The following is a 26,808-nucleotide window of genomic DNA, read 5'->3' as shown; positions in this document are numbered from 1 at the left end:
CAGAGTCTCGGCTTACTTACCTGTCAAGTGGGTATGGCGAAACTCACCTAGCTCATTCGTTGTAAGGATTAGAGCAAGGCTTTTGGAGTTCCTAGCACAGAATAGGGGCTCTTTTATCAACATTTTCATAGATAACTTGTACGAGGTGGAAAAATAAAAGCGGCTAACGTGGCACTGGGGTGTCTGGAGGGATTTACAAGAAGTGATGGGTACCAGTTGGGGCAGGGGATACAAGTGAGAAATCAGGGAAAGCTTCCTGGAAGAGGTGGCATTTGGGCTGTGCTTTGAAAGTTGAGAAGATCTGCTGGGGAACTTCCCTGGTGGTCCAGTGGGTAAGACTCCACACTCCCAGTGCAGAGGGCCTGGGTTCGAGCCCTGCTTGGGGAACTAGATACCACATGCATGCCACAACTAAATGCTGCAACTAAGAGTTCACATGCCTCAACTCAGAAGTCCTCATGCTGTGGCTGAAAGATCCCGCATGCCACAACTAAGACCCAGTGCAGCCTAAATAAATAAATAAATATTAAAAAGTATATATATCTGCTGGTACCATGATGGGAGGAATGAGGGAGGAGAGGGTTAGGCTCTGTTCCTTCTCTGGAGCAACTCCCTCTGTTCACAGAAACATCAGGGAAGACAGCACAGAGGGCATGGAGTCCTGAAACCCAGCCCAGGGCAGAAAGGTCTTCTGCGTCACATTTACCCAGATCCTCTGGTGCCAGGGCCTGTTCCTGCAGCTCTTCAATTTTTCAAGCCTCATTTCAAAAACCCTTAGAGATGGAAGTTTTGCCATTTTAAGCACCTGAAGCATTTATTTTTTTACCATTCCACTTCAAACTTCTCCTCGAAAGATTTACACAAGTAAACCACTCAGCTATACTTTGTTTCATGATTGTCAGAACGAAGGTGGCTGACTAGAGGATCACTGAGGTCCTGTCCAGCCCTGCAGGTGTCCGCGTCTCTACTCCCAACCTCAGGCTCACCAATGTCTCTTTCTGTCTCCCTCCTTCTGCAACTCTCTCTCCTGCCTCGATCCCATTCTCTCTCTGTCTCGCTGTCTCTAACTTGGTCTCATTCTCTGTCTCCGTCTCTCCAGGCACTAGCAGTTGAATTTCTTTAAGTCAAATGCCTGGAGGTGTGCTCACTGCCTAACTGCCCCTCGGCCAAGCGTGCCAGCTTGAGATCAGGAGTCCTGGCCTCCAGTGCTGTGTGGCCAGTAACTTGCAGCGTGACCTTGGAGAACTCACATCTGTGCTGGGGGTTGGTTTTCCCAAATGTAAATGGGAGCTTTGGCCAGATGCGCTCTAAGCCCATTCCAGCCCCTGCTTCTCCCAGGGGAGATGGTTCCTGACACTCTCCTCTCTTCTCCCCTGGAGAGCAGTCCTTGCCCTCGACGCAGCCTCTTGTTGGCCCAAGCACTAGCTCACCCAGCAGAGCTGCCTGCAAAATCTAATTCATAGTAAAAGTTTCCGGGGCCTTCCTGCAGCTGTCAGCAGGTGTCATCTTCACAGTATTTTGTCTTAATCGCAGCTCTGGGATTCATCACCCAGGCCAGAAGACCTTTCTGGAATACTGCCTCCCAGGCACCAGGCCAGCACCCCTGTCCCCACTGCTGCCACATGCAGGCCTGTTTCCTGATGAGCCTCCCAAAGTGGGGTCTGCTTTGCATCTTCCCTTGGCCATGTCTCCCACCCCTGCTGCCCAGAGAGGCTGTGTGGCCTGGCTAACTCGGCACCCTTCCCAAGGACTCAGACTCCCCAGAAGTAGGCTGGAGGACCTGGGGTCTGTCTTCTCACTGCCAGACACGCTCTCCTTGACCAAACTTTGGTCAGGCTCTGAACCAGGCCCCCACCTTGGGCTTCCTTGCTGAGTCCAGTTTTAGGAAGAAGCCTGCTAAATCGGTTTAGAGAGAATCGCCACCCTTGAGATCCGTTCACCCTTGATATCTGATCAAATTCCTCATCTCCCCCACCCCTGATACCTTATCACGTGGCCTGCCTTCAGCGAGAATCCTGTTAAGTGGCTTAAGCAAGATCCCCCTACCCTTGAGGTCTCTTGGTAATTTTCCATCTACCAACCCCTCGATCTGCTCCTTGACTACAAATCCCGACTTGTTCCTGTTCAATTCAGAATTGAGCACAATCTCTCTCCCCTCTCGAGAGAGTCTTGCCACCCACGGCAATAGTCTCCATCAGGGTCTCCCTTACGCTTTCAACAAGCATCAGAATCATTTTTTCTTTGACACAGATCCAATGTTTTGCCCACAGCAGAGCCCTGTAACAGATCCTACTTCAGCCCACAAACACTTATTGAACACGTACTATGTGTCAAGCCCTTGCTATGCCACCAGGATGGAGAGACAAAAACGCCCACGGTCTAGCCTCTGGAGGGCAAAGAGTTTTCATATCATCTGCTAACGCCAACGATTGGTGCAGATTTCCTGGAACACTGTGTTGAGAAGGACCCTGAGGAAAGAGGGTCACGACTTATTGGTATTGCCTCCCAGAGATGAAAGGAAGGAGTGGCATCTGCGCTGCTTACTTGCTGGGCCTTGTTTAGCAAAATCCATGAAACGATGACAACACTGGACTCAGCACATCCCACGCATTATCGCACTGAATCCTCAGAGTATGATTACCCTCGATTTACAGAGGAGAAACCTGTATATTTAAGATTGGTCCAGGCCACACGGCTAGGACCGGGGTCAGAGTTCAACAGGACTCTCGTGCAGCCCTGGGAGAAGGTGGCCTCCTGGTGGCCGCTTCCCCAGCCCCGGGGGATGGCTCCCCATCAGACTGCCCTCCCCACTCCTGCTGCTTTCCCTGCTCTTGCGGGCCAGGCGGCTGCCCTCCGACCTGGCCCTTCCCTGGTGGCTGGCTCTCTCTACTCTTAACCCCCAGCTGCTGACTTTACATCCCAGGACCTCCTCAGAGTTGGGGCTGTGAGGAGAAGGCTTGGACTCCCCCAGAATGTGTGCTCCCCGCCACCCCATAGGCCAGAGCTATCCCTGAGAAGCGGTGGCACTGCCCAGCTCCCCCACAGTGAGGGTAGCTGGGGCGTGTGGCTACATGACTCTTCTCACCGATGGTTCTGCCTGGATGCAGAAGACTCCAGCCCTGGGTGATGCTGGAGCCAGGACAGAAAGGGCCTGCATCTCTGGATGCCAGTGAGGAGGCCGGCCACCCCCAACCAGGGCCACTGGACTCTTGGGCGAGCAGAAAATGAATTTTGACTAGACAAAGTCATGGACATGTTGGTGTTTGTTTGTCACAGCAGGTGGCATTACCCCAACAGGGGGTGAAGCGCCAGCCACAGGAACATTCGTGAGCATTCGGTACCCTTCCCTGGTCCCCACAGCCACTGCACACGGTGATATCAGTACCATCAGCCTCGTCTCCAGACGACGGTCAAGATCTAAGGATGCGCCTGAGGTCGCACACAGCTGGTAGGTAGTTGGCCAGATGTCTTGAATTGAAGACATCAGCTGAATCCAGATGTCTGACCCTGGAGACTACTGGAGGTGACCAGCACAAAGTGGTGACCTTGCCCCACACCCTCACCAGCCGGCAAGAATGAGCAGGGAACCTCAGACAAACGCAGGTGTGTCCCAGCCAGCTGGGCTTGGAGGCATTTCCAACACCCAGTCCCATGTCTTTCTAACCAAACCTCATGATCACTCATCTTCAGGTCCTAGTTTCCTGGCTGGTAAACGCAATCCGACCTCCCTGACTATCCTGGCCGCAGAGAGGGTTCAGTCATGTGTGCATTTACTTTCTCTGTTGAATAGGTTACTCTTCAAGGTGGGCAAGGGATCTGCAACTCATTTTGAAATTCATCGAATAAAATAAGGTGGATAAACAGATAGAGTAAATATAGCAAAATGATAACGACTGCAGAATCTATGTGCTGGGTGTATTTGTTTGCTAGGGCTGCCATAGTAAAGTACCTGGGTGGCTGAAATAACAGAAATACATTTTTCACAGTCTGGGAAGCTAGACGTCCAAGACGAAGGTATCATAAGGTTTGGTTTCTTCCAAGGCTTCTCTCCTTGGCTTGCAGATGGCTACCTTCTCCCTGTGTCCTCACATGGCCTTTGCTCTTTTTAAGCATCCCCGGTGTCTCTTTGTGTGTCCAGGTCTCCTCTTCTTATAAGGACACCAGTCAGATTGGACCAGAGCCATTGCTATGACCTCACTTAACCTTAGTCACCTCTCTAAAGGCCTATCTCCAAATACAGTCACATGCTGAGGTAATGGGGGTTGGGACTCCAATATACGCATTTTGGGGGAGGTGGGAGATGCAAGGCAGCCCATAACAGTAGGCATACTGGTGTTCCCTGGACAATTCTTTCCACTTTTTTTTTGAATGTTTGGGATTTTCCCTAATAAAAAAGAATAAACTTTAAAAAATTTAAGTAGGCAACAGAGAACCAGAAGTTACCTCCACAGGGTTAGGATTGGGGGTGGGCCATCCAACACCCTTGCTAGCAAATATCTGGGGGCTCTGGAGCTGCACACAGAACCAGGACACCAGTGTCGCCTGGAGGAGCCTGTAGCCATTAATCAGGAGACCTTGAGCAAGTAACCAAATCCTCAGGAAAGACATGAGGTGGACATCCCCTTCTGTACCCCACCCCCCCGATAAGGCTGCCCAGGCCACAAGGATGAAGGAAAATCACCTCACACTGGCCATTAATTTGTAGTAAGTCATGTATCAGAAGTGACTGCTTTGTGCGTAGATCTAAGGAGACAAACCCATCTCTCCTTCCTCCCACAAGAGAATTTTTTGGATGTTATCTAAAGGAAGGCATCTGCTTTTCTGAGTTCAAGTTCTAATTTGACCAAATGGCATGTGGTAAATGGAGAGGAAGAAGGAGGCAATGTTATTAGGAGCTGAGGGAACATCAAGAAACCTCCTCAGGGCTGGCTGTGCCTTGGCTCTGAATTTGATTATGGCGGCCAGGATAAATCAGCGAGTCCTATTAACTCTTCTGCTTTGGCTTGATAGGGGGAGGCCAAGTTTCTAGAGTTATTCGGGAGATCTGGCCACAGGTTAGAGATGAAACCCTCCAGCTGCATTGAGCCCAAAGGGTGGGCTGTTTCAAACATGTGCTGACAACCGGGGCTGAGTGGAAATACCCTGTATTTCCACCAGCTATGTTCCCACACTTTCATTTATCCATGGTGACATTTTAGCTCTACGGATGCTTGTGATTCGAAACCATGTGGCTCACTTAGCCCTTTCCCTAGAGCCTCCATCCCTGCCCCATCACCTCCAGTAATTGTTATCCGAGGGTCCACAGCAGGTGGGGAAGAGGGAAGCAGGGTCCCTGGGTGCCCGTGGCTGCCCACTGGCACAGTGAACACTTCTACCCATTGGTCTCATGAGTCACTGAAATCCCTGGATTCCAGAAAGTGGGGGGCCTTGAGTTGACCCCCTTGAACTCAACTGAGCCATAGAGCTTACTGACTGAACAAGTTGGCAAAAGGAACCTTATAAACACTGCTATAACTATGTGATTCTACCATTCTGGAAAGTCTCTGAGATCTCAATTCCTTTTGCTAATTTGGGTCTAACGGACTTTTAAAGACAGAAAAATCCCATTCTGTGCTCCAGATGAGAGGCTCTGTTTTGTATGTATATATGGGATTTTGTCTAATTGTTTAGAAAAGGTAATACATTCATGTGATTCAAAATTCAAAAAGTATAAATGCGTACACTTGAAAACGCTCCTACCCTGTCCCAGTTCCAATTATTTATTATCAATTAGTCTCCTGTGTATTCTTGCATGAATATTTTCTGCATACAGAAGCAAATAAGTGGTATAATATTTCCCTCTCTTGCTCAAATGGCTACCTGTAATATAACACTATACCTGTGATACTTCACAGTATTTCTAAGAGTATTCTGTATTACTGCATAAAATGCATACACGTTCCTTCCTATGGCTATGTAATATTCCTTCATTCGGAAGAACCGTAATTTGTTCACCCTGCCCTGTACTAATGTGCATTTGGTTGATTTGCAAACATTTGCTGATATAAACAATGATACACCAAAAATTTATATGGAATTATAACAGACCCAGAATTGCTAGAGCAATCCTGAGGAAAGAAAAAAAAGCAGGAGGCATAACTCTCCCAGACTTCAGACAATACTACAAAGCTACAGTAATCAAAACAGTGTGGAGTTGGTACAAAAACAGGCATAACGATAAACATAACAGAATAGAGAACCCTGAGATAAACCCACACACCTACAGTCAATCTTCGACAAAGTAGGCAAGAATATAAAATGGGAAAAAGACAGTCTCTTCAACAAGTGGTGCTGGGAAAGTTGGACAGCTGCATGTAAATCAATGAAGTTAGAACACACCCTCACACCCTACAAAAATAAACTCAAAATGGCTTAAAGACTTAAACATAATACACGATGGCATAAAACTCCTAGAAGAGGACATAGGCAAAACATTCTCTGACATAAATTGTACCAATGTTTTCTTAGGTCAGTCTCCCAAGGCAATAGAAATAAAAACAAAAATAAACAAATGGGACTTAATTAAACTTACAAGCTTTTGCACAGCAAAGGAAACCATAAAAAAAAAAAAAAAGAAAAGACAACCTATGGAATGGGAGAAAATATTTGCAAATGATGCTACAGACAAGTGCTTAATCTCCAAAATACACAAACAGCTGATACAACTCAACAACAACAACAAAAAAAAACAAACAACCCAATCGAAAAATGGGCAGAAGACCTTAATACACATTTCTCCAAAGAAGACATACAAATGGTCAAGAGGCACATGAAAAGCTGCTCAACATCACTAATCATTAGAGAAATGAAAATCAAAACTACAATGAGGTACCACCCCACACCAGTCAGAATAGCCATCATTTAAAAGTCTACAAATAGCAAATGCTGGAGAGGGTATGGAGAAAAGGGAACCCTACTACACTATTGGTGGGAATGTAAGTTGGTACAGCTAATATGGAGAACAGTATGGAGGTGCCTCAGAAAATTAAAAATAGAATTACCATATGATCCAGCAATCCCACTCCTGGGAATATACCCAGACAAAACTATAATTCAAAAAGATACATGCACCCCTCTGTTCATAGAAGCACTATTCACAATAGCCAAGACATGGAAACTACCTAAACGTCCATCAACAGATGAAGGGATAAAGAAGACGTGGTACACATATACAATGGGATACTACTCAGCCATAAAAAGAATGAAATAATGCTATTTGCAGCAACATGGATGCAACTAGAGATTATCATACTAAGTGAAGTAAGTCAAAAAGAGAAAGAAAAATACCATATGATATCATTTACCTATGGAATCTAAAATATAACACAAATGGGGACTTCCCTGGTGGTGCAGTGGTTAAGAATCCACCTGCCAATGCAGGGGACATGGGTTCGAGCCCTGGTCTGGGAAGATCCCACATGCCGTGGAGCAACTAAGCCCTTGTGCCACAACTACTGAGCCTGCGAGCCACAACTACTGAAGCCCATGCACCTAGAGTCGTTGCTCTGCAACAAGAGAAGCCACCGCAATAAGAAGCCCGTGCGCCGCAACGAAGAGTAGCCCTCGCTCGCCACAACTAGAGAAAGCCCACGTGCAGCAACGAAGACCCAACGGAGCCATAAATAAATAAATACATACATTTATTTTAAATAAATTAATTAATTAAATTAAATTAAATATAACACAAATGAACTTATCTATGAAACAGAAACAGACTCACAGACATAGAGAACAGACTTGTGGTTGCCAAGGGGGAGGGAGAGGGGAAGGATGGACTGGGAGTTTGGGATTAGCAGGTGCAAACTATTATATACAGAATGGATAAAAAACAAGGTCCTACTGTACAGCACAGGGAACTATATTCAGTATCCTGGGATAAGCCATAATGGAAAAGAATATGAAAAAAGAATGTCTGAATGTATATAACTGAGTCACTTTGCTCTACAGCAGAGACTGGCACAACCTTGTAAATCAACTACGCTTCAAAAAAACCCAACAAAACAATGATACAATAGAATAACCTTTTGCATGCATCTTTGTATATGTTGTTAAGCATGTCCATTGGATGAATTTCTAGAATAGAATTGCTGGGTCTAATAGTGTGTGCATTTGTAGTTTTTACACATGATGCCTAATTCATCTCCACAAAGTCTCCATCAATTCACATTCCGTCCCACAAGCAGAGGATGAGGGTATCTATTTCCACATACCCTCACCAGCACACGTGATGTCAGACCTTTTGAATTTCACCCATCTGATGGATGAAAAATGGCACTTCAGTGTGGTTTTAATGTGCATTTCTCTTACGGTGAATGAGGCTGGGATATTTTCACATGTTTTAGAGCCCTATGTATTTATTCCATTTTTCCATTAGGTTGTTGGTCTTCCATTATAAATTTTTTTAAATATATTTTAAAAAGCATCATTTTATGATGACTTGCAGATATTTCCCCCAGTTTGTTTTGATCTTTTGACATTGTTTTTTTTAATTGTTTTTCCCATACACAAATTTTTTCTTTTTATCTGGTAGAATCGATTGTAAAAGCCTTTTTTGATGGCTTCTGGGTTCCCCCCCCACTAAAATTACCCCCCAAATCCCTCAAGGTCTCTTCTAATAATTTTATGCTTTCATATCTTATGTTTAAATCTTAATTGATTTGTGCTTAATTCTGGTATAAGATGTAAGTTTGTTTGTTTGCTTGTTTTCCAGGAGATGTTTTATCTGTGACCTAAAGCAGGAAACACAAACATTCTCTAAACTATGAAACCTGCAAACGTCAACTATCACAACACTCGGTAACATGAGTAACATGCACGGTGGGAGTGGGACTTGAACCCAGATCAACTTATCTTCACTGCTCTGTTCATTCAAATGCCAACCACCTGTGCACCCCAGATACTGCTACCGTGACCCACTTCACTTCTCATTTATTATTTCATTTGTGTGTGTGTGTGTGTGTGTGTGTGTGTGTGTGTGTGTGTGTTTGGCTACACCATGAGGCATGGGGGATCTTAGTTCCCAGACCAGGGATTGAAACTGTGCCCCCTGCATTGAGAGCGCCAAAGTCTTAACCACTGGACCACCAGGGAAGTCCCATCCATTTGTGTTATTTTAATGTCACAAACAGACTATGGGCTCCTTGTGTTAGTTTGTCTTCTGAATCTTCTTGTTCAATATAATAGTTAAGTATATAGTAGGAGATGCAATAAAAATTGGTCATTTGATTAATGGGATGTGTATCAAAAGCTACATTTATCAAGTAATAGTCATAATTAATTCAGAGACAGAGACAGATTTAAACATGCTAATGATGAGGATGAGGATGAGGATGGTCTGAATCCATTCAAATGGATTTTATTGCCTCATGTAGGAAAAAAAAATCAAACAAAATACAAAGTGGCAGCAGATGGGTATGCGGCCAGAAAACTGAGCATCTTTGTCAAGTCAGCCACCATTTGCTGGCATTCTGTTTGAAATTTTCATGTTTAATAATCTGCCTCTGATTTCCCAGGAGGACCCACACTGGCAGGCCTGGTGATTTGACATTGCTGTCCATTTGGAAGGGCGCAAGACTGTTATTCCATACAAGGCAGATGCCACGTGGACTGAGGGCCCCATTCTCCTGACTCGGATGAATTGGATATGGGAAGTGACTTGTCTACCAGCTGGATCCACGCAGGGTTGCACAACTTCCAGTGGGGGGAATGCCCTCAGGCTGCAGCACCCTGGGGGCTCCTAGTGTGCTCACCTTGTCTGGGGAGGTGAGAGCTTTCTCCCTCACAGCTCGGGGAGGCGTCTGTGGGTGGACTTTGCCCATCAGCTCAGGACTCAGTAGCTAAGGCATCATCCTCAGGTATGAGCCCGTGCTTTCCAGATCGTGCCCTCCCATGCTTCCTCCTTTGATTCTCAGCACAATCCCTTGAATTACTCTCTATTGTGCCCCCCTTTTCCAGATGAGGAAAACTGAGGCTCTGACAGTTAAAGTCCTATGGAGCTGGGCTTCTGAGCCCAGACCTCCGGTTCCGAAGCCCACACACTGTGATGGTTCCCGCTCAGTGCAGGCTTTCGATGGAGACTCTGACTTCTGCAACTCTTCAGCACCAGGAGCAAACCTGTCCAGCCACTGAATAACAGCAGGTGGAATTATAGTAAAAACGAATCATCCCGGGAGAAGGCAAGCAGCCTGGATTCCAACACTCTCACTGCCATTTGGCATAATGGTTGCAACCACTGACTGAGAGCTTAACTATGTTCCAGGCACAGTGCAAAGCTCTGTACCTACTACACTGCCATCTGATGAGGCAGGTACTCTTACTAACCCCATTCTACAGAGGTGGAAACCGAGGTGCTAAGAAATAAAACCAAGACCACTTGGCCAAGATCACTCAGCTAGTGGGTCACAAAGATGTCACTCAAGTCCACAGCTGTCTGAACCTGAACCCCACGCCTTTTCCTGCCACGTCGTGAGTTCTCAGGTGCCAAGGCTCGGAAGAGAAACATGTGCTGAGACCCCTGCTTTGTGGAGGAGCTAATTCTGTAAATTAGCAAGTGACTTGCGAGCCACAGAGTCAAAGAAAGTCTACGGCTAAGAGGATTTTTGGAATCTGGTCCATCCCTTCATTTTACAGATGAGAAAAATGAGTCTCACAGACAGCAAATGGCTGGTCCAACAGTACACACGTCCTAGAGTCAGTGGCAGGTCAGAGAGAGATCCCAGGTTTCCCGAGTTCCACCTCAGTGCCTTAGCACCACCACTGTTTCCTCTCAGGGAACATCAGTAAACAGGCAGGTGGCCAAGCCCGCTGGCTAACCGTCCCCACGCCGCCGCCTTCTAGTTGGACCTAGACTTGAGCAGCAGGTCCCATGCCGGTCAGGCAGGCGCCCTCTCGCTTTCCTGACTGTGCAGCAGAGGAAGCGCGGGCTGGACAGTCAACTCGGATATTGAAGGAAAAAAAAGAAAAGAAATCATTTACTCAGACACTTTGCGGAAAGCGCTGCCAGGGCCTGAATCGTCCAGACAGCCTTTCGGCCTCCCGGTGTTCACTTCGTGGGCAGCCACGGAGCGTGGAAGAGCGCCACCCAGACCCAAGGCCTTCGCTCAGGACACTCGTGCCCACCGTTGACTTTCTCCGCCACGACCTGCCCAACACAGCTCTCAGGAAGGCGGACAGGAGGGAAAGGGTTGTCCTCATTTGGAACGCCCCTAAATCCTGAACACTAACCTCAGCAGCGGAGAATCTGGTTTCTGGATGACCACAGAGGATCTGGAGGCCTTTTGGGGGCCACCCTGTGAGGTCCACCCCAATGCAGATGATCTCAGAAACCGAGCCAGTTCAGTTCGGGCAAAAAGGGCAGCCTGGTTTGAACTCTCGACAATAATGACACACCTGGCAGGCCCCTCATACCTCCTCAAACACTTGAAGAAACCCCGAGTCACAGTAAAGTAAGAAAGCCCCAGTCCGGCAGGTAGGCCTCCACAGGTGGGATGGCCACCATCACCCATCCCCCTTCTGCCTGGGTCCCCAAGACCCCCATGCCAGGTCTCAGAAGGTCCTTCCTGGAGCATGTGTCCCAAGAGAAATCTACCAGCTGCAGCAGGAAAGCTCCAGTGCTCTCTCCAGGCTTCTCAGAAAGATACCAAGAAGACCAGGTGAGCGGTGGCAGGATGCGTGAGGAAAGGAGCAGGGAGACCCAGGAGGGGAGGAGCCTGTCCAGTTCCCGTTCACAGTTCCTTCTTTTCTTTCCTCTCTTTTTTCAGACCTCAGCTGGTTCACGGTGCAAGCCCTCAGCAGCCACCAGGCCTCCTCTGCAGCTGTCGCAGCTCCCAGCACCTGCCTCCCGCTTGTGCTTATGTTGGTTGCCGTGGAGACATAAGGGCGGGCTTGAATGGAGTCGAAATCTCCGGGCTGGGCGATGGAATAGGGCCAGGTGCATTTTTAAAGCCATCTGGGAAAGCTGGTCATCACGAGAAGAGCCTCCTTCCCTGGTCAATGGGTCCCTGCTTTAGGGACTGGTTCACAAATGCAAAACGGATAAAAGCTGAGCCCCTCTTTTGGCCTTAACCCACTGGATATTTTAAGCAAAAAGTTACTGTCTGTATTGTATTTGGGACTTTTGCCTTTTGACACCAATGCACCTTAGGGGAAATCATGACCTCCCGGCATGTGTAGAGACAGCGTGGGGTCCTGAACATAATGAGAGAAAAGGTTTATACATCACACACCAGGCACTTTTTTACAGTTCTTCGTGTTCATAATTAGCCCACTTAATCTTCACAACTGCTTTGTGAGTGAAACCCTACTCTGAGCCCCGTTTTACAGGCAGGGAAACTGAGGCACATAGAAGGCACTTTGCCTGCCCAGCATCACAAAGCTAAGGGAGACACAAGATTTGAACCCAGAGGTCCCCCTTCTAATCAATAGGCTGTTCTGCCTCTGCAATAGTTTGGGGCCCAGAAGTCCTGATTTGGAAACTTGGCCCTGGCACTATGTGACCTCAGGCAAGTGACTGCATCTCTCTGAATGGTAGTTCCCTCTTTGGTAAAACTGGGGTACTAATGTCTTGTGAAATTGTTGTGAAGATTAGAAGTCAGGTACGTAAAGAGTCTAGTAAGCAGTGCTCTATGCAAGGTAACTTTATTAGTGTTAGTGGGGGCTCCCTTAGCTACTGGACCCCAGCTCTGGTATCACAGCAGGGGGGTGCCGAGCTGTAACCACCGCTGCCCAGAGGGGGCGGGTGGGCAAGCAACTGCAAAAGGGCCAGCAGGACCACAGCTGCTGGGAGATGTTGCTGCTTCCCTGCCATAGGCCTCCGCACTCGCCAGGCCCTGTGGGCTGCCAGCTCCGGTCACAAGCACCTGTACCTATGCCAGAAGGCTTCCCCAGTCGTGGAAGTTGCCTGGGGAAGCATGTCCGCAGGAGCTGGTGGATCAATATCCCAGTCCCCTGTCTCCCTGAGGTCCCAGGAGATCTGAGCCCCAGCTGCCCACAGCAGGAATCGGCTCGTGAACTCCCCCAGGACTGACAGCCTTCCCTTCCCTGTCTCGGTTTCCCAATGCCCTACCGGGATCACCTCCCAAGCACACCACTTGCCCCCAAATCCTTGTCTCAGGGTCGGCTCTGGAAAGGGATCCAAATGACGACAGTATTCATGCCTGTGCCTCTGATCCTGAGGTCCTTAAAGAAAGCACTCGGGGGACACCTGACCCAGTGCAAAAGGCAACTGTAGGAGAATAACTGATTAATGGCCCCCAAAGAGGTCCAGACCCTAATTCCTGGAACCTGTAAAGGTTACCTTATACAACAAAAAGAACTTTGCAGGTGGGATTAAATTAAGATATTTAGGAGGGGGAGATTATCTGGGTGGGCCCTAAATGTAGTCGCAAGTGTCCTTATAAGAGAGAGGCAGAGGAAGACTGACACGGAAGAAGAAGACAGTGTGACCACTGAGTGGCCATAGGAAACTAATACAGGAACTCAGGGGCAACCGTAAGCAGTGGTCCTCAAAGTGTGGCCCATGCACCTGCAGCATCAGCAGTGCTTGAGATCTTATTAGAAGTGCAGACTCATGGGCGCCGCTCCAGACCCACTGCATCAGAAATTCTGGGGGTGGGCCCAGCAGTCTCTCTTAACAAACCTTCCTGGCAGGCCCCTCACAGAGGCCCCTCATACCTCCTCAAACACTTGAAGAAACCCCGAGTCACAGTAAAGTAAGAAAGCCACAGTCTGGGGGGGCTACAATGGTTAGGCACGGCGTTAGAATCACCTGGGGAGCTCTCAACACTCTCAGTGCCCGATCCCATGCCCTGGAGAGTCTGATGAAATTGGTCTGTTCAGCCTGGACGCTGGGCTCCTGTAAAGCATCCCAGGTGATTCTCGTCTATCCAGAGCTGAGAACCAGTGCTGTAGTTTGAGAACCACCGATCCAGAACATTAAGTTTCAAACTGAGCTTTGCAGAGTTTGGGAAGTCTGGAAAAATGCCTAGACTGCTAAAGAAGGATGAGGCAGGGTCCAAACCAGCAGGGCTTCTGACCCAGATGGTCCAGATAGGCAGAGGTAACGAGGAAGGCAGCCCGGGTGTGAGACGGGCACGTGCAGTGGGGACTCGGGAGCTGCTCCATGCCAAACAGTCGCTGTGGTGTGGGTCAGGACTGCCAGGTTGCCCTGGTTTCCAAGAGGTTTTTTGGTTTTTAAGAGTCATCAGAAATATATTTTAAAATTTTGTTAAATCACTTGAGTTTTAAATGTTAGCAACTAAGGCAATTTAAAAAATTTTCTCTGTCTCTCTCTTTTTTAAGTACTGCAACATGATGGCTGAGTACAGCTCCACGTGAAGACTGGACTCGGTCCTTGGGCAGCTGGTTTGCGAGCTCCAGCTCTACTGCAAGGGTCTTTCATTCACCCCTTGAGCCCAGCAGACTAGTCTTCTCAGGGTGATGACAGGAACTCCATGTGGGCAGGATGTTTTTGTCTGCTCACTGCTGCATCCCAGTTCCAGGTACCAGAGTTGGGACTTACTAAGTGTTTGTTGAATGAATAAGTGCTCATAGCAATCCTGTGAGACTACTATACCCATTTTACAGATGAGGGAGTTGGGGCTCACACCACAGTTACAGTGTGAGCGTCCCACAATCACCCAGAGGCAGGATTTAGACCCAAGGCTCCCACAGCAGGGACAACTGTGAAGAGCAAATACACAGCAGCTATGAAAAAGCTTGGCAAGATAAGGGGTTTGGGGGCACTTGGTACCAATTATAAGAGCAATGCAAGCAGTAGTTACGACGTGAACTGCGTTTCAGGAAGACGGGTCCCCAGCCTACTTTGTGACTCACACAAGTCAGAGGGGTTTCTGTTCCTTCTGGATCTGTGTCATTTTTGTATGGTCGTGGGTCTGAGGAAGGAAGGCTTGGGTGTGGTGAGTGACAGTGTCGGTGCTTGGCCTGGATCTCTGGAGAGAAAGTCCTTGTCTCTCACACCCACCCCTCTGTGAGCTGGAGAGGGGTCCACTGTTTCATTCCGAGGCTTGGGGTGGGGTGAAGTGGGCAAGGTGGGACCCCTGGAGGGCACTTTAATTTAAGAAGCCTCTCTGATTATATTATCCAGAGGAAATATGGGGAGCTAAATCGGAGGAGATGGCTGGGAAGTACATTACAGAACATTAAACAATAGCCGACCAGCATCAGACACAAATAAATGGCCCATAATCTACTGCCAAGAACATGATTGGTCCCAAGCAGTGGCCTGGCTGGCTTCCAGTCAGGGGAGTGCAGGGCTGGACACCACGTACTATAGGCCACAAAACGCCTGCCCTGGTCACGTCCCAGCACCCACAGGAGAAGATTGCAGCACCCAGACAGAACTCATAAGCTTCCACAAGATGTCACTCTCCAGGACTGGAGGTGGGTCTTCTCTCCATCTTGTCCTGAGCCCTGGACCCAAACATCATCGGGAGAGTTCCTGCCTGCCTGAGAAATCCCATGTTGGAGAAGAGAAGCCACGTGTGTCTGTGGGCATAGGGTCGTTTGGCTCACACCCCTGAAGACAATGTCTGTGAAATGGGGTTCCCCTGGCTCCAGGAAGCCTCATTCCCCAAAATGAGCAGGTTGAAGCTCATCTCACTAGAGCCTCCTTTAGCTTAGATCTTTAACTCCTGTTACAATACAAGTACCTCCAAAGAAAGATAAACCAGTACCCTGGCAAGTCATGCACCCTTTAGTATGAAGTCCTCGTCTCAATCGTTTGCTGAGAGCTTCAGGCACTGATGTCCTGAAGAGAAGGCAGGAGAGTGCAGAGAATAAAGACCTGAAGCTGGGTTTTTGGAGGCTGGGGTACAGGACCTTAAAAGCTACTATCACTGTTTATCCATGGCCATAGCAGATTTGGTCTACGTTGGTAAGAGCCCTGGACTTAGAGTCAGCGGGCAGGGTTCCAGTCTCCAGCTCTCCCCACACGAGCTGTGCCATCTTGGGCAAGTCACTTAACCTCTCTGAGCCTTCATTTCTCCATCTGAAGATCGGGAGTGAGGCCACCCCCATCCTGGGTGCTGTGAGAGACTGAAGTGTGCAGAAGGCCTTTCATTCTATAAATATCACTGTCCTTGGGTCTGTGCCACCACATTCTACATCCGTGGATGGACCCTGGGGCTGAGTCAGTGCACAGACCACAGCGAGTCCAGCCAGGCCCGCCAAACCCAGGCCAGATCAGCTGGCCCTTAGCTGATCCACAGACACATGAACTTCAACAATAAACAACTGTTGCTCAGCCACTGGGTGTTAGGGTGGTATATCACCCGGCAGGGGTTAAAAGACGCCAAAGTTAGGGCTCCTGACACTTTAAATCTTAGGGCCATGTTCAATAGAAATTAATATATATGACACATCTCTGCCTTCTTAGGCAAAATGAAGTGAGTACAAGTCTGTCTTCACTGGGTCATTTCCGCTCTCACAGTGCAAACCAGTCAACGAGCGGTAAGTCAGTGGCGCCTTCAGGGGATACATACAGAAGGGAGGCTCTAGAAATAGTTCCAATCGGCTATCCTTTCCCCTCTCAGAACTATTCCCTGGTTCTTTGCCATTTTTCTTGTCATCAGTTTTATCAGCTGCCTTTGTTGTTCTTGTTGTCACTGTGTCTGTCTTAAGCAGCAGTCCCCTCCCCAATCTACTGTGCTGCGGCTACGTCACCGCCCTCAAGAGGCCTGCTCACTGAGCTGCGAGGATGATGGCCCACGTAAGAGTTCACAGGTTTGGAGTGAGGGCCTGAGCTAGTTTTCTCTGTATCCAGGGCAGGTGCTTTAGTGCTGGGATTGCTATCATCAATTTTGGTCTCTATGATGCTTTTTGCTCCCTCCTCCACTCAGGGACCCGATAGTGGAGGCTGCCAGGCAATGAACATCTGACCCAGAGAGCTGTGCTGTGTCTGGCGTTGCTGGAATCCAGTCTCTTCTGAAGAGAGTGAAGGAAAGAAGCAGCCCACAGGCCTGTAAGAGCGCTTCCTCCGTCCCAGCCCGTCTCTGGGGCCTGTGCTGCGCATCCTGCTTGTCTTGTGTCCCCTGCAGCCACTTCGCACAGTGCCAGGCGCACAGTAGGCGCTCACTAAGCTACGGTGGGTGGGATGAAAAGACTTCCTGGTGGCACTTTTCACTATGTGCACAGGGCTGGGATTCCTCAGAAGAGGTAAGAATCTATGAGCTTCTGAATACAGACTATTTCACATCAGATTGTGGGAAACTACTTTGAAAGGATTAAAGTTCTCCCGTGTTAAGGAACAGTTCCCGTTTCAGGGCATAAGTTTATTTCTGAACTGTGCTATCAGGAAGCCCTGGCGACAAGAAGAAGGGGACAAAGCAAAGTGAGAAGCAGGAGGAAGCAGATGTCTTTTTTGCTCTGTTGAGCGGACACCTTAGTGGTTCCCCCCAGAGCTACCCCACTGTTTTACCAAATGTTTAAAGAGCACATTCCCCACCAGAAGACCTGGATGTAGCAGTTTACCAAGAAGTGCCTATGGACAGGTGGGCTACCTCTTCTCAGTTCCCTCTCCCTTCACTCAGCCAGGGGCTGACCCCCATGACTGCATCAAGGGGCTCCCCTGCCCCGGCTTCCGGTTGGGTTTGGCCGTGAGAGGCATTGCCAAGAGGTGGTCGGATTGGAGGGGAGAGCGGTCGGGGTATTTCTTCTGCGCTTGCTCTCTGCTTTGGGTTCCCTTGTGACCAAGGCTCCTCTCAGCCGCCCCTCCTCCAAGGTCCCAAATCTCCCCAGGATCCAGTTCCCCACTTGGTCCTCTTGTCTCCTCAAGCCCCGGGGTGGTAAAGGCTTCCCTCAGCTGCTCATTGCTCAACCTTCCTTCTTGGCGCCCCTAAGCCCACCCACACCCCTGAAAGCGGGCCCCTCATTCCAGTCTTTTCTTGAACCATCGGAGTTACTTCTCCTTCCTGCTGTTACCCTGACTGGAACAGTCTGTACCGAGTCTTGCCTAAGAGATGTCTAAGCTATGCTGAGGCTCTCTCGAGGGCAAGGAGCTCGAAGAAAATCGGAGGTCCTCTTCCCTCCAGCTTTCAGAACTCATTAGCCATTGTGGCTGTATCTAAATTAAGTGGTACAAAATGATGGCAGACTCCAATCTACAGATGAGAAAAGTTTTCATTCCTTCACGCACTCATCCATTCACCAACTACTTACTGGGCATCTACCCGATATTCCCCCACGTGACTAGTGATAATGGCCAAGACAGACACAGTCCCTGCCCGCGTGGTGCTTACAGTCTACCGCCAGCCACCTGCCAGAAGCCAGAGAGCCCGCCAGAGGCAGGGCTGGGACCAGAAGACTGAGTTTCTTTGAGTCCTGAGCCTTTGGCAGATCCTCCAAGGAAGCTATGGCCCAAACAAGGTTAAGAACCACCAAGCAGACCAAATTAACTATGAAGCTTCCCCCCTGAATAACGACCCACTCACTCCCAGAAGCTTGGCGCTCTCAGCCTGAACCGGGGGTGGGACATGCCGGACCGTCCACCTTTCCTGCCCCCCACCTCCAACATTCTCCGCAAACTGCCTGCACTCCTCCCTCCCGTCACACGTTTATAATTAGCCCCGCGCCCTCCTCTGCGTCCCTCCCTCAGGGCCCACAGATGCTGGCAGCTCCACGGGTCACTGAGCCATTCTTATGAATGGAGAGGGCTGGGGACTGCATCCAGAGCTGTGCCCTCCCTCCTGGAGAGCCTGCGCCCAGCAAAGGCGGTGGGAGTGAAACTTCTGCCTCAACTCAAGTACCTCGGAGCTGCGTGCTGGAGGGTGTGACGGAAACGGCTTTTTCTGGGGAGAGCCAGGGGTGACCGAGGAGAACTGAGGGGGGCTGTGATGGGACCGGCTGCCAAGCCTGGGGTCTGTCCGCCCCCCTCAAGCCCTCCGGAAACATCCGAGTTTCCTCAGAAAGCTTTAAAGAAGCCGTGCGGGTAACTCAATACTTCCCCTGCCCGGGGTCGGGCAGGACAAGGGCAAAGCCTGGAGCCCTCAGGAGAGGTTGCCAGGCTGGGGCGGAAGGAGCCCTCTCCCCACCCCCAGCGCTACGCCCAGCTCCGGGTCCACCTGCCCCCTGCAGCCCTTCCACCTCCTCTCTTCGCTGAGGCCGAAGAGAAGCCCACCTCGGGGAGAAAGCCCAGCAGGAAAGCCCACGGGGCCGGAGAGACGGAGACCTGGTCCTGAGGCTGCAGGGGCCCCCGGACCCGGCACAACCAACGGGACTCCCTCCCGGTCAGCACGCTGCACAGCATCCCCTGTGGGCCGAGCCCCCCCGGATAGGGTTCAGGGGTGTATTTATCGAAATGTCTGGACGACTCACTTGCCTTCCTCTCTGCCTCTGTTAAGCTCCCCACAATTCCCGACCCAAACGCAACCCTGCAGCCAGTGAGGGGAAGAAACAGTCTGTTCAAGGGTCTCTGGCTTTGAGCAGCTGGGCGGGGACAAGGACATAAGGGGCGTCCCAACGGGGGCTGGCCGGGTGACCGGAGGCTGCTGCGGCCGGCTCCCTCCCAGCCTCCCTCCACCCCAGGGGAACGGCTGCAGAATAGCCCTTCTCCCTCCCCCTGCCCGACACAGGGGAGACAGGGAAGTTGTGGTCCTGCTTTACCTGCTGAAATCGGAAGCACACTGGTGAGGAAAGTGGGCTGAGACACGATGAAACGGAAGAAAAGCTGAAGATAAATTCCCAGGGTCACTGGATTCAGGACAACCATGCTGGCTGCGGTCTGGAAAGTGTCAAGTTCTCAACGAAGGGCTGCAAGGAGCCTCGCTTATCTGTGCTTTGTCTTCCCCACGCTGTTTGCCTCTCTCTCCCTCTCTCTCTCCCTCACTCTCTCTGCCTCTCTCTCTCTCTCCCTCACTCTCTCTCCCTCTCTCTCCTTTTCCCCATGCCTTTACCAAGAAAGAATGCCAACCATTTCCCACTAAACCTTCTCCGTACTACACAGGGTTATATTTATCTTGAGCACTGGATCAAATGCCCTCATTAAAATTAAGATATCTGAATTTTCTTCTGTGGTGACTGAGGTAAGAGGCCATTGAAGAGGTGATTAAAAAGGCAGCCAGATCTCGAATGTCCACTAGAAGCAGTCCTCAAGGGCAGACAGATTTCCTCATTGATCATTCACCAGTGCCTATCGCCTCGCAGCTGAGGTGTCCAGCAGCATCACAGAATCCATTCGAACCTCTGGATTCAAACTGAATTTCCGTGGAGACAATTCCTTCTGCTGTCAGTCTGTGACATTTTTACCCACTGGGGGACAAATGTAAAGCTGACCCTGGATTTTTTTTTCTTTAATCATCCAATAAAACGCGGAGGTGTGGGTGGGGAGATTTTATAGTTTCCAAAAGAGCTTTCTCCATAAAAAAGTGTTTATCTCTCTCCAGAATCTGCAGCCTTTATCCCATGCAAAGCAGCGCATGAAAAATGAAAAGAGTCAATGGATTGCAAAGTGAATGATTATTGATCAAACTGCATTTGGGAAACAACATCATTGACTTGACCTTTGGCTAGACAAAATTCTTCAAATAAAAAGTGTCACATCCTTCGATGAATCCTCTTATGAGTTTATAAAGACTGTTATAGAGATCCTTAGGTCTCTCTATATAAATAATTAAAATAATAACCCACATTTTGCTTTGATCTACATAACATACTCCCAGGGCCTCATGGGAGCTAATTCAGAAATGGTGTGGTAGCTCCTGACTCTGGGGTCCAGTAGCTGAGCCTCACTCTGGGGGAAGGTGGGGTTGGGTGAAAGCATAGGATGAGGTGATACCCACAGCACCAGCACCAGAGGGGCTTGACTCCAGCTCTGCTGTGACTGTGGACAAATTGCTTGATCTCTCTAAGCCTCAGGTTTCTCATACAATGGAGGCGTTCCCCTTTAAAGCCTTGTTGGAAAGGTTAAATTAGGTAACGCGGGATGACTCATACATGAATTTAAAATGGTGTATAGAGACAGCCAAAATAAAACCCGTGGAGCCATGGTAAATGGGCGGCAGATATGGCCACCAACAATCTCTCCCAACCCTGTATGTACACTCCACTCTTCCCAACAAGAGGCGGGGTCTGTTTCCCCTCCCGTCCAGTCTAGGTTGGCCTTGTGACTAGCTTTGACCAACAGAATGTGGCTGAAGTGACACTGTGCCATTTCCAGGCCTAGGCCTTAACAGATCTGGCAGCTTTTGCTTTTGCCTTTTCTTGGAAACCAGCTGCCACATTAAAAAGTCTGGACTATTGAATAGGCCACAGGGAGGGGGAAGCAGCAGGCCCCTGGCTGTCTGGTCATCTCAGAAAAGGCACTAGAGAGTGAGGTCAGTTTGGATCATCTGGCCTCATTCAGGTCCCCAGATGATGGCAGTCACAGAAGTGACCAGGGGAGACCAGCTGAAGAACTACACAGATGAACGCAGCCCAAATTACAGATTCATGAGCAAATGAGATGGCTGTTGTTTTTGCCTTCAGTGTCCGGAAGCCACTAGGTCTTAAGGTGATTTGTTATGCAGCAACAGCTAACTGATACAGGATTTATAAGAAAAGCATGAAGAATATACTTGAGTTACAGTCAAAATTAACAGGGCAGTTTAAAGAGGGGGTACGCCATGTCACTGTTCCCAAAATTTTTAACAGAAGGATCGTGATTGTTGGCCAAATCCAACCAGGGAATTCTCAGGCTTGTTCTCATTAACTCTGGAAACCTCTGGCCCCAGCAGTGGGCTTTGGGTGGCTTGGAGAAGATGCAGGCTACGTAGGGGGAAGCTAACTTTTGAGTAACTTGGTGCCGGAATCTGAACTTTTACCGTCCAGCTCTGATTCCTCCTGTGAGAAGCAAAGGGATTTCTCTTTCTCTCAGCGCACAGATTTCACCACTGACCGTGCAGTTGGCACAGATTATGTCACTATGTCCTGCCCATGACACCTGCTGGTATTGTTTTTGAACTGCTTCTAAACCACCGTATGTTGCTATTTAACCTGTGTTAACGTCTCTAAAGATGAGAGACTGGGTCTTCCCTGGTGGTCCAGCAGCTAAGACTCCGCGCTCCCAATGCAGGGGGCCCGGGTTTGATCCCTGGTCAGGGAACTACATCCCACGTGCTGCAGCTAAGAGTTCATGTGCCACAACTAAAGATCCTGCACGCGACAACGAAGATCCTGCATGCCGAAACTAAGGCCCGGTGCAGACAAATAAATAAATAAATATTTTTAAAAAATATATGGGGGACTGCTCCAGAGCTCTGTGCACCCCTGCAGGCCCCAGGACAGTCCTCGTCACCTAATAGATCCTCAACAATGTCAGTTAATGTGATCCAATCACACCATTGTAAGATGAAAAGAAAGTAGGAAAAGTGACATAAACTTATGCTCCAGCCATACTAAGCTGTGGGCCAGGGCCTTGTCCAGGGAGGGCTGGGGCGAGCGTGGAGACTGTGGACAGTGGCCTGCATACAGGAGGCTGAATGTACACTCAGGCCACCGGGGGGAAGTCACTACTGATGTAACGTTACGACGGGAACCTGTACCCTCTGGGGAGGCCCCAGCACAGAGGTATTTATAAGCCCCCAATATTTATTAAATCATGTTTTGTAAATTTCCGTGTCCCATGGACCATGTGTTTTATGAGCCTATTTCACATCAGGTTACCTTAACTGACTGAGGCAGAAATTATTATCTCTCTTCAAACCCTTCTGGAAGGGCTCTGAATCTTTCAGAATCTAATAACACAAGCTATTAGATTTTTCCAGAAAGAAATTATCTGAGATTTGTGAAAGGCTTACACCAATAAAGCCAATCAAAGTTAGAGCCTTCCACCCCAAGCCTTGTAGGTGGGGGGGATACTAAGAAACAATCTGAGGTCCCCATCACTTAACACTTAACATGCACATGCCATTTCACCCAGAGATTCCACAGAAATACTCATTCAACTGCCCAGTGGTTTAGATGCAAGGATATTCATCACAGTCTCAGATTTGAAACAGGCTTTCACTCCATTCAGTGAAACATTATACAGTCTTTACAAAGAATAAGGTAGTCTCTGCAACAAATGATGCTGGAAAATTGGTCTTCCATATGCAAAACAAACAAGAATGAACCATAACCCTTACACTGCCCCCTACATAAAAATTAGCTCAAAGTAGATCAGAGACCTAAATGTAAAAGCTAAAATCATTAAACTTTTAGAAGAAAACAGGAGAAAATCTTAGTGGCCTTGGATTAGGCAAATATTTCTCTTTTTAAAAAAATTCTATATATTTAAGGTGTAACAACATGATTTTTTTGATGTACATATACATTGTGAAATGATTACTACAGTCAAGCTAATTAACATATTCATTACCTCACATGGTTATTTATTTTCTAGTGAGAACATTTAAGAAGTACTCTCTTAGAAAATTTCAAGTGTACACTACAGTATTATTAACTATAGTCACCATGCTGTGCATTATAACTCTAGAACTTTTTCATCCTACATAACTAAAACTTTGTTCCCTTTGACCAATATCTTCCCATTCCCCCCTTCACCCCTAGTGATCATCCCTGCTTCTGTGAAAAAAGATTTCTTAAATAGGACACAAAAAGCACAAACAATAAAAGAAAAAAATTTTTCATTGACTCATCAAAATTTTTAAACTTCTGCTCTTCAAAAGACAATGTTAAATTGAAAAGACAAGCCAAAAACTAGAAAAGAACACTTGCAAAACACATATATGATAAGGGACTTGTATTCAAAATACATAAAGAACTTTTACAACTCAGTAATAATGAAATGACCCAATTAAAATAAATGGGCAAAAGGTGTGAATGGATACTTTACCAAAGAAGATAAATGCATGGCAAACAAGCACATGAAAATATGCTCAACATCATTAGTCATTAGGAAAATGTAAATGAAAACCATAGTGAAATACCAGTACATACTACTAGAAGGGCTAAAATTAAAAAGACTGACAATTCCAAGAGTCGGTGAGGATGTGGAGCAACTGGAACGCTCCTAGTTGCTCGTGGGAATGCAAAATGGCACAACCATTTTGGAAAACAGTTTGGCAGTTTCTTATAAAGTTAAATATATACTTACTACACTACCCAACAATTCTACTCTTTGGTATTTGTTTAAAAGAAATGAAACATATTTCCACCCAAAGACTAGTATGTATGTGCATGTTCATAACCACTTTATTTGTAATAACCAAAAGCTAGAAACAACCCAAGTGGCCATTAACTGGTGACTAGATAAACAAACTGTGTACAAGGCAACCGTAGTCAGTAACATGTGATGAACTGCTGAAACGAGGGACATGGCTGAATCTCAGACGCATCATGCAAAGTGGAAGGAGCCAACACAAAACGCTAATCCTGCTTAATTCCATGTACACAGCCTTCTGGGAAAGAGAAAACTCTAGGGATGGAGAACAGATCAGTGGTTGCCAGGAGTTAGGGTTGTGAGGAGAAAGTTGACTGCAAAGGGAACTTTTGGTGGTGACAGCAGTGTTCTCTATCTTGACTGGAGTGGTTGTCTCCTATGTCAAAACACAGCAAACTGTTCTCTTAAAAACAGTAAGTTTTACTTTATGTAAATTTTCCCTCAGATTGGGACTTCCCTGGTGGTCCAGTGGTTGAGACTCTGCACTTCCACTGCAGGGGGCATGGGTTCGATCCCTGGTTGGGGAACTAAGATCCCACAAGCCACGTGTCACAGCCAAAAAAAAAAAAATTTTCCCTCTATAAACGTGACTTTAAAACATAAGAAAAAGATAGTTCCCATTTATGCACTGACATGGAAGCTTGTCCATGTTGAGTGAAACTGGAAAGTTGCAGTGAATCTGACCAAAAAAGCAAATCTATTTATCAATTATGTATATGTGCAAAGAGAAAGGCAAAGAGAACACCTAGAACAATGTACACTACACACTTGGGGATGGAAGCATGTGGGCTAAGGGGAAAAAGAGGGAAACTTTCCTTTTCAATCTTATACAAATAACACCTTCTTAGCCTTCTATACCTTTTAAACTTTATACAAATCATATTTGTATTAGTGGAAATTTTTACAGTGAGCATTACTTACTTTGCAATTTAAAAATAAAAGGATTTTTTTCCCGAAATCAAAGTCTTGGCTATCTTAGGAGTACAGAAGAAAGAAGAAAGGGAAAAGGTGTCTTTCCTGCATGTCCAAGGTCCAAGAAGTCCCTGCCGACGTGCTGAGCGGGGCAGACAGACCATTATTGTCTGGTCCTGGCAGAGAACAGAGCTGTGAGCCTGGTCTTTCTGGCCCAGCATGAAGGATGATTCACTTACACCAAGGCCCCGGCCACCCCCGCCAGCAGCTGCGCCAGCAGCAGGCAGACAAGACAGGGCAGCTGGGAAGCCCGGGAGAGCCCTTCCTCACAGCCCTGTCCCGCAGCAAAGGCTGAAGTCGGAGCCAGAACTGATGGAGTCTCGCAGCGCAATGGAAAGCTCGGCTGAGAAAGCTGCTAGTAAGTCTAAGGCGCCTAGCCGGACTCCCCCAGGCCGTGAGCCCGCTGGTCCTCTCCAGGGCAGGAGGTGTGGTGCCCTCACTTTCAGGGAAGAGATTTGCACTGGGCGGGCCTTGAGCCACTGAATCTGCAGTGCAGTCACAGCAGTGACAATAACCTTACAACACAGCCTTCCCCCAAGCTGAGCTGGAGGTGCACCAATTCTAACTCCGTTTTTAAAAAGCAGACGAGTTTAAATAAATTGAGAAATGCGGCCTATTGTATGTTCCTCTTGGCAATGTATACTATATACTAGCATACCAAAGACCCTGGGAAGTTCTGCAGAAAAGAAACCCATTTACTTTGCTTTTTCCCCTAAAAGGACCTTGACCCCAAATCTATTTTTATTTAATTCCTATTATTTAATCCCCCCTTTTACTTCTGTTTTATACAATAAACATGTCATTGGTGTGCTAAATAAATAATTGTGATGTAGGGTTTTACTTTTTTTTTAAGTGAATATATACATGTTTCTGTAATAAATTTATTTATTATTTATTTTTGGCTGCATTGGGTCTTCGTTGCTGCCCACGGGCTTTCTCTGGTTGCGGCCAGCGGGGGCTACTCTTTGTTGCGGTGCATGGGCTTCTCATTGCGGGGACTTCTCTTGTTGCAGAGCACGGGCTCTAGACATGTGGGCTTCAGTAGTTGTGGCACGTGGGCTCAGTAGTTGTGGCTCGCGGGCTCTAGAGCACAGGCTCAGTAGTTGTGGCCCATGGGCTTAGTTGCTCTGTGGCATATGGGATCCTCAGAACCAGGGCTCGAAGCCATGACCCCTGCATTGGCAGGCGGATTCTTAACCACTGCGCCACCAGGGAAGTCCCAGGGCTTTACTTTTTATAAAATCTTGTTTAACAGTTGTTTTTTTTTTTTTTTTTTCATTTGACGGTCACGAGCAAGGCAGCAGGACTAAAGTTAATAATTCCTGTTTTACAGATGAGAAAATTGAGGCTTCTGTGAGGCTCCAGGGGCAGCAGCAGAGATTCAGGCCACTGTCCGGCAGGCGGAGCGATCACTGGCAAGACTGGACCTGAACCCCTCACGCTGACACCCGAGCCAGATGCCACGGTTGCTCCAAGGCCTCAGGCCAGACTTGCTCCCCAAGGGAATATCATCAGTCAACCTCGTCTCTACCAGACTCAGAAATGCTGTGGGTCCAAGAATCATTCAGCTATGAAGAGGGGAAACCACATTCTTGGTAGGGAAATGGGAAGGTCGCAGCTTTAAGACAGGAAGTCAGAGAAGGCTT

The 26,808-nt window shown here is 48.0% G+C and overlaps 1 protein-coding gene across 2 annotated transcripts in view; it reads right to left on the bottom strand.

Annotated features, from left to right (window-relative positions):
• COLQ (collagen like tail subunit of asymmetric acetylcholinesterase) overlaps nt 1-19,838 on the bottom strand; it is a 66,123-nt gene extending 46,285 nt beyond the window's left edge. For both annotated transcript variants that reach the window (XM_082655707.1, XM_082655708.1), the window contains exon 1: nt 19,657-19,838. In XM_082655707.1, the coding sequence (XP_082511833.1) occupies nt 19,657-19,762 (106 nt within the window). In that variant the 5' untranslated portion in view covers nt 19,763-19,838. The remainder of the gene's footprint in view (nt 1-19,656) is intronic.
• Nucleotides 19,839-26,808: the final 6,970 nt, after the last annotated feature.

This window comes from Grampus griseus (genome assembly GCF_964374135.1).
Source record: "Grampus griseus genome assembly, chromosome: 5".
Lineage (NCBI taxonomy): Eukaryota > Metazoa > Chordata > Mammalia > Artiodactyla > Delphinidae > Grampus > Grampus griseus.
This window is presented reverse-complemented; position numbering and strand designations above follow the sequence as displayed.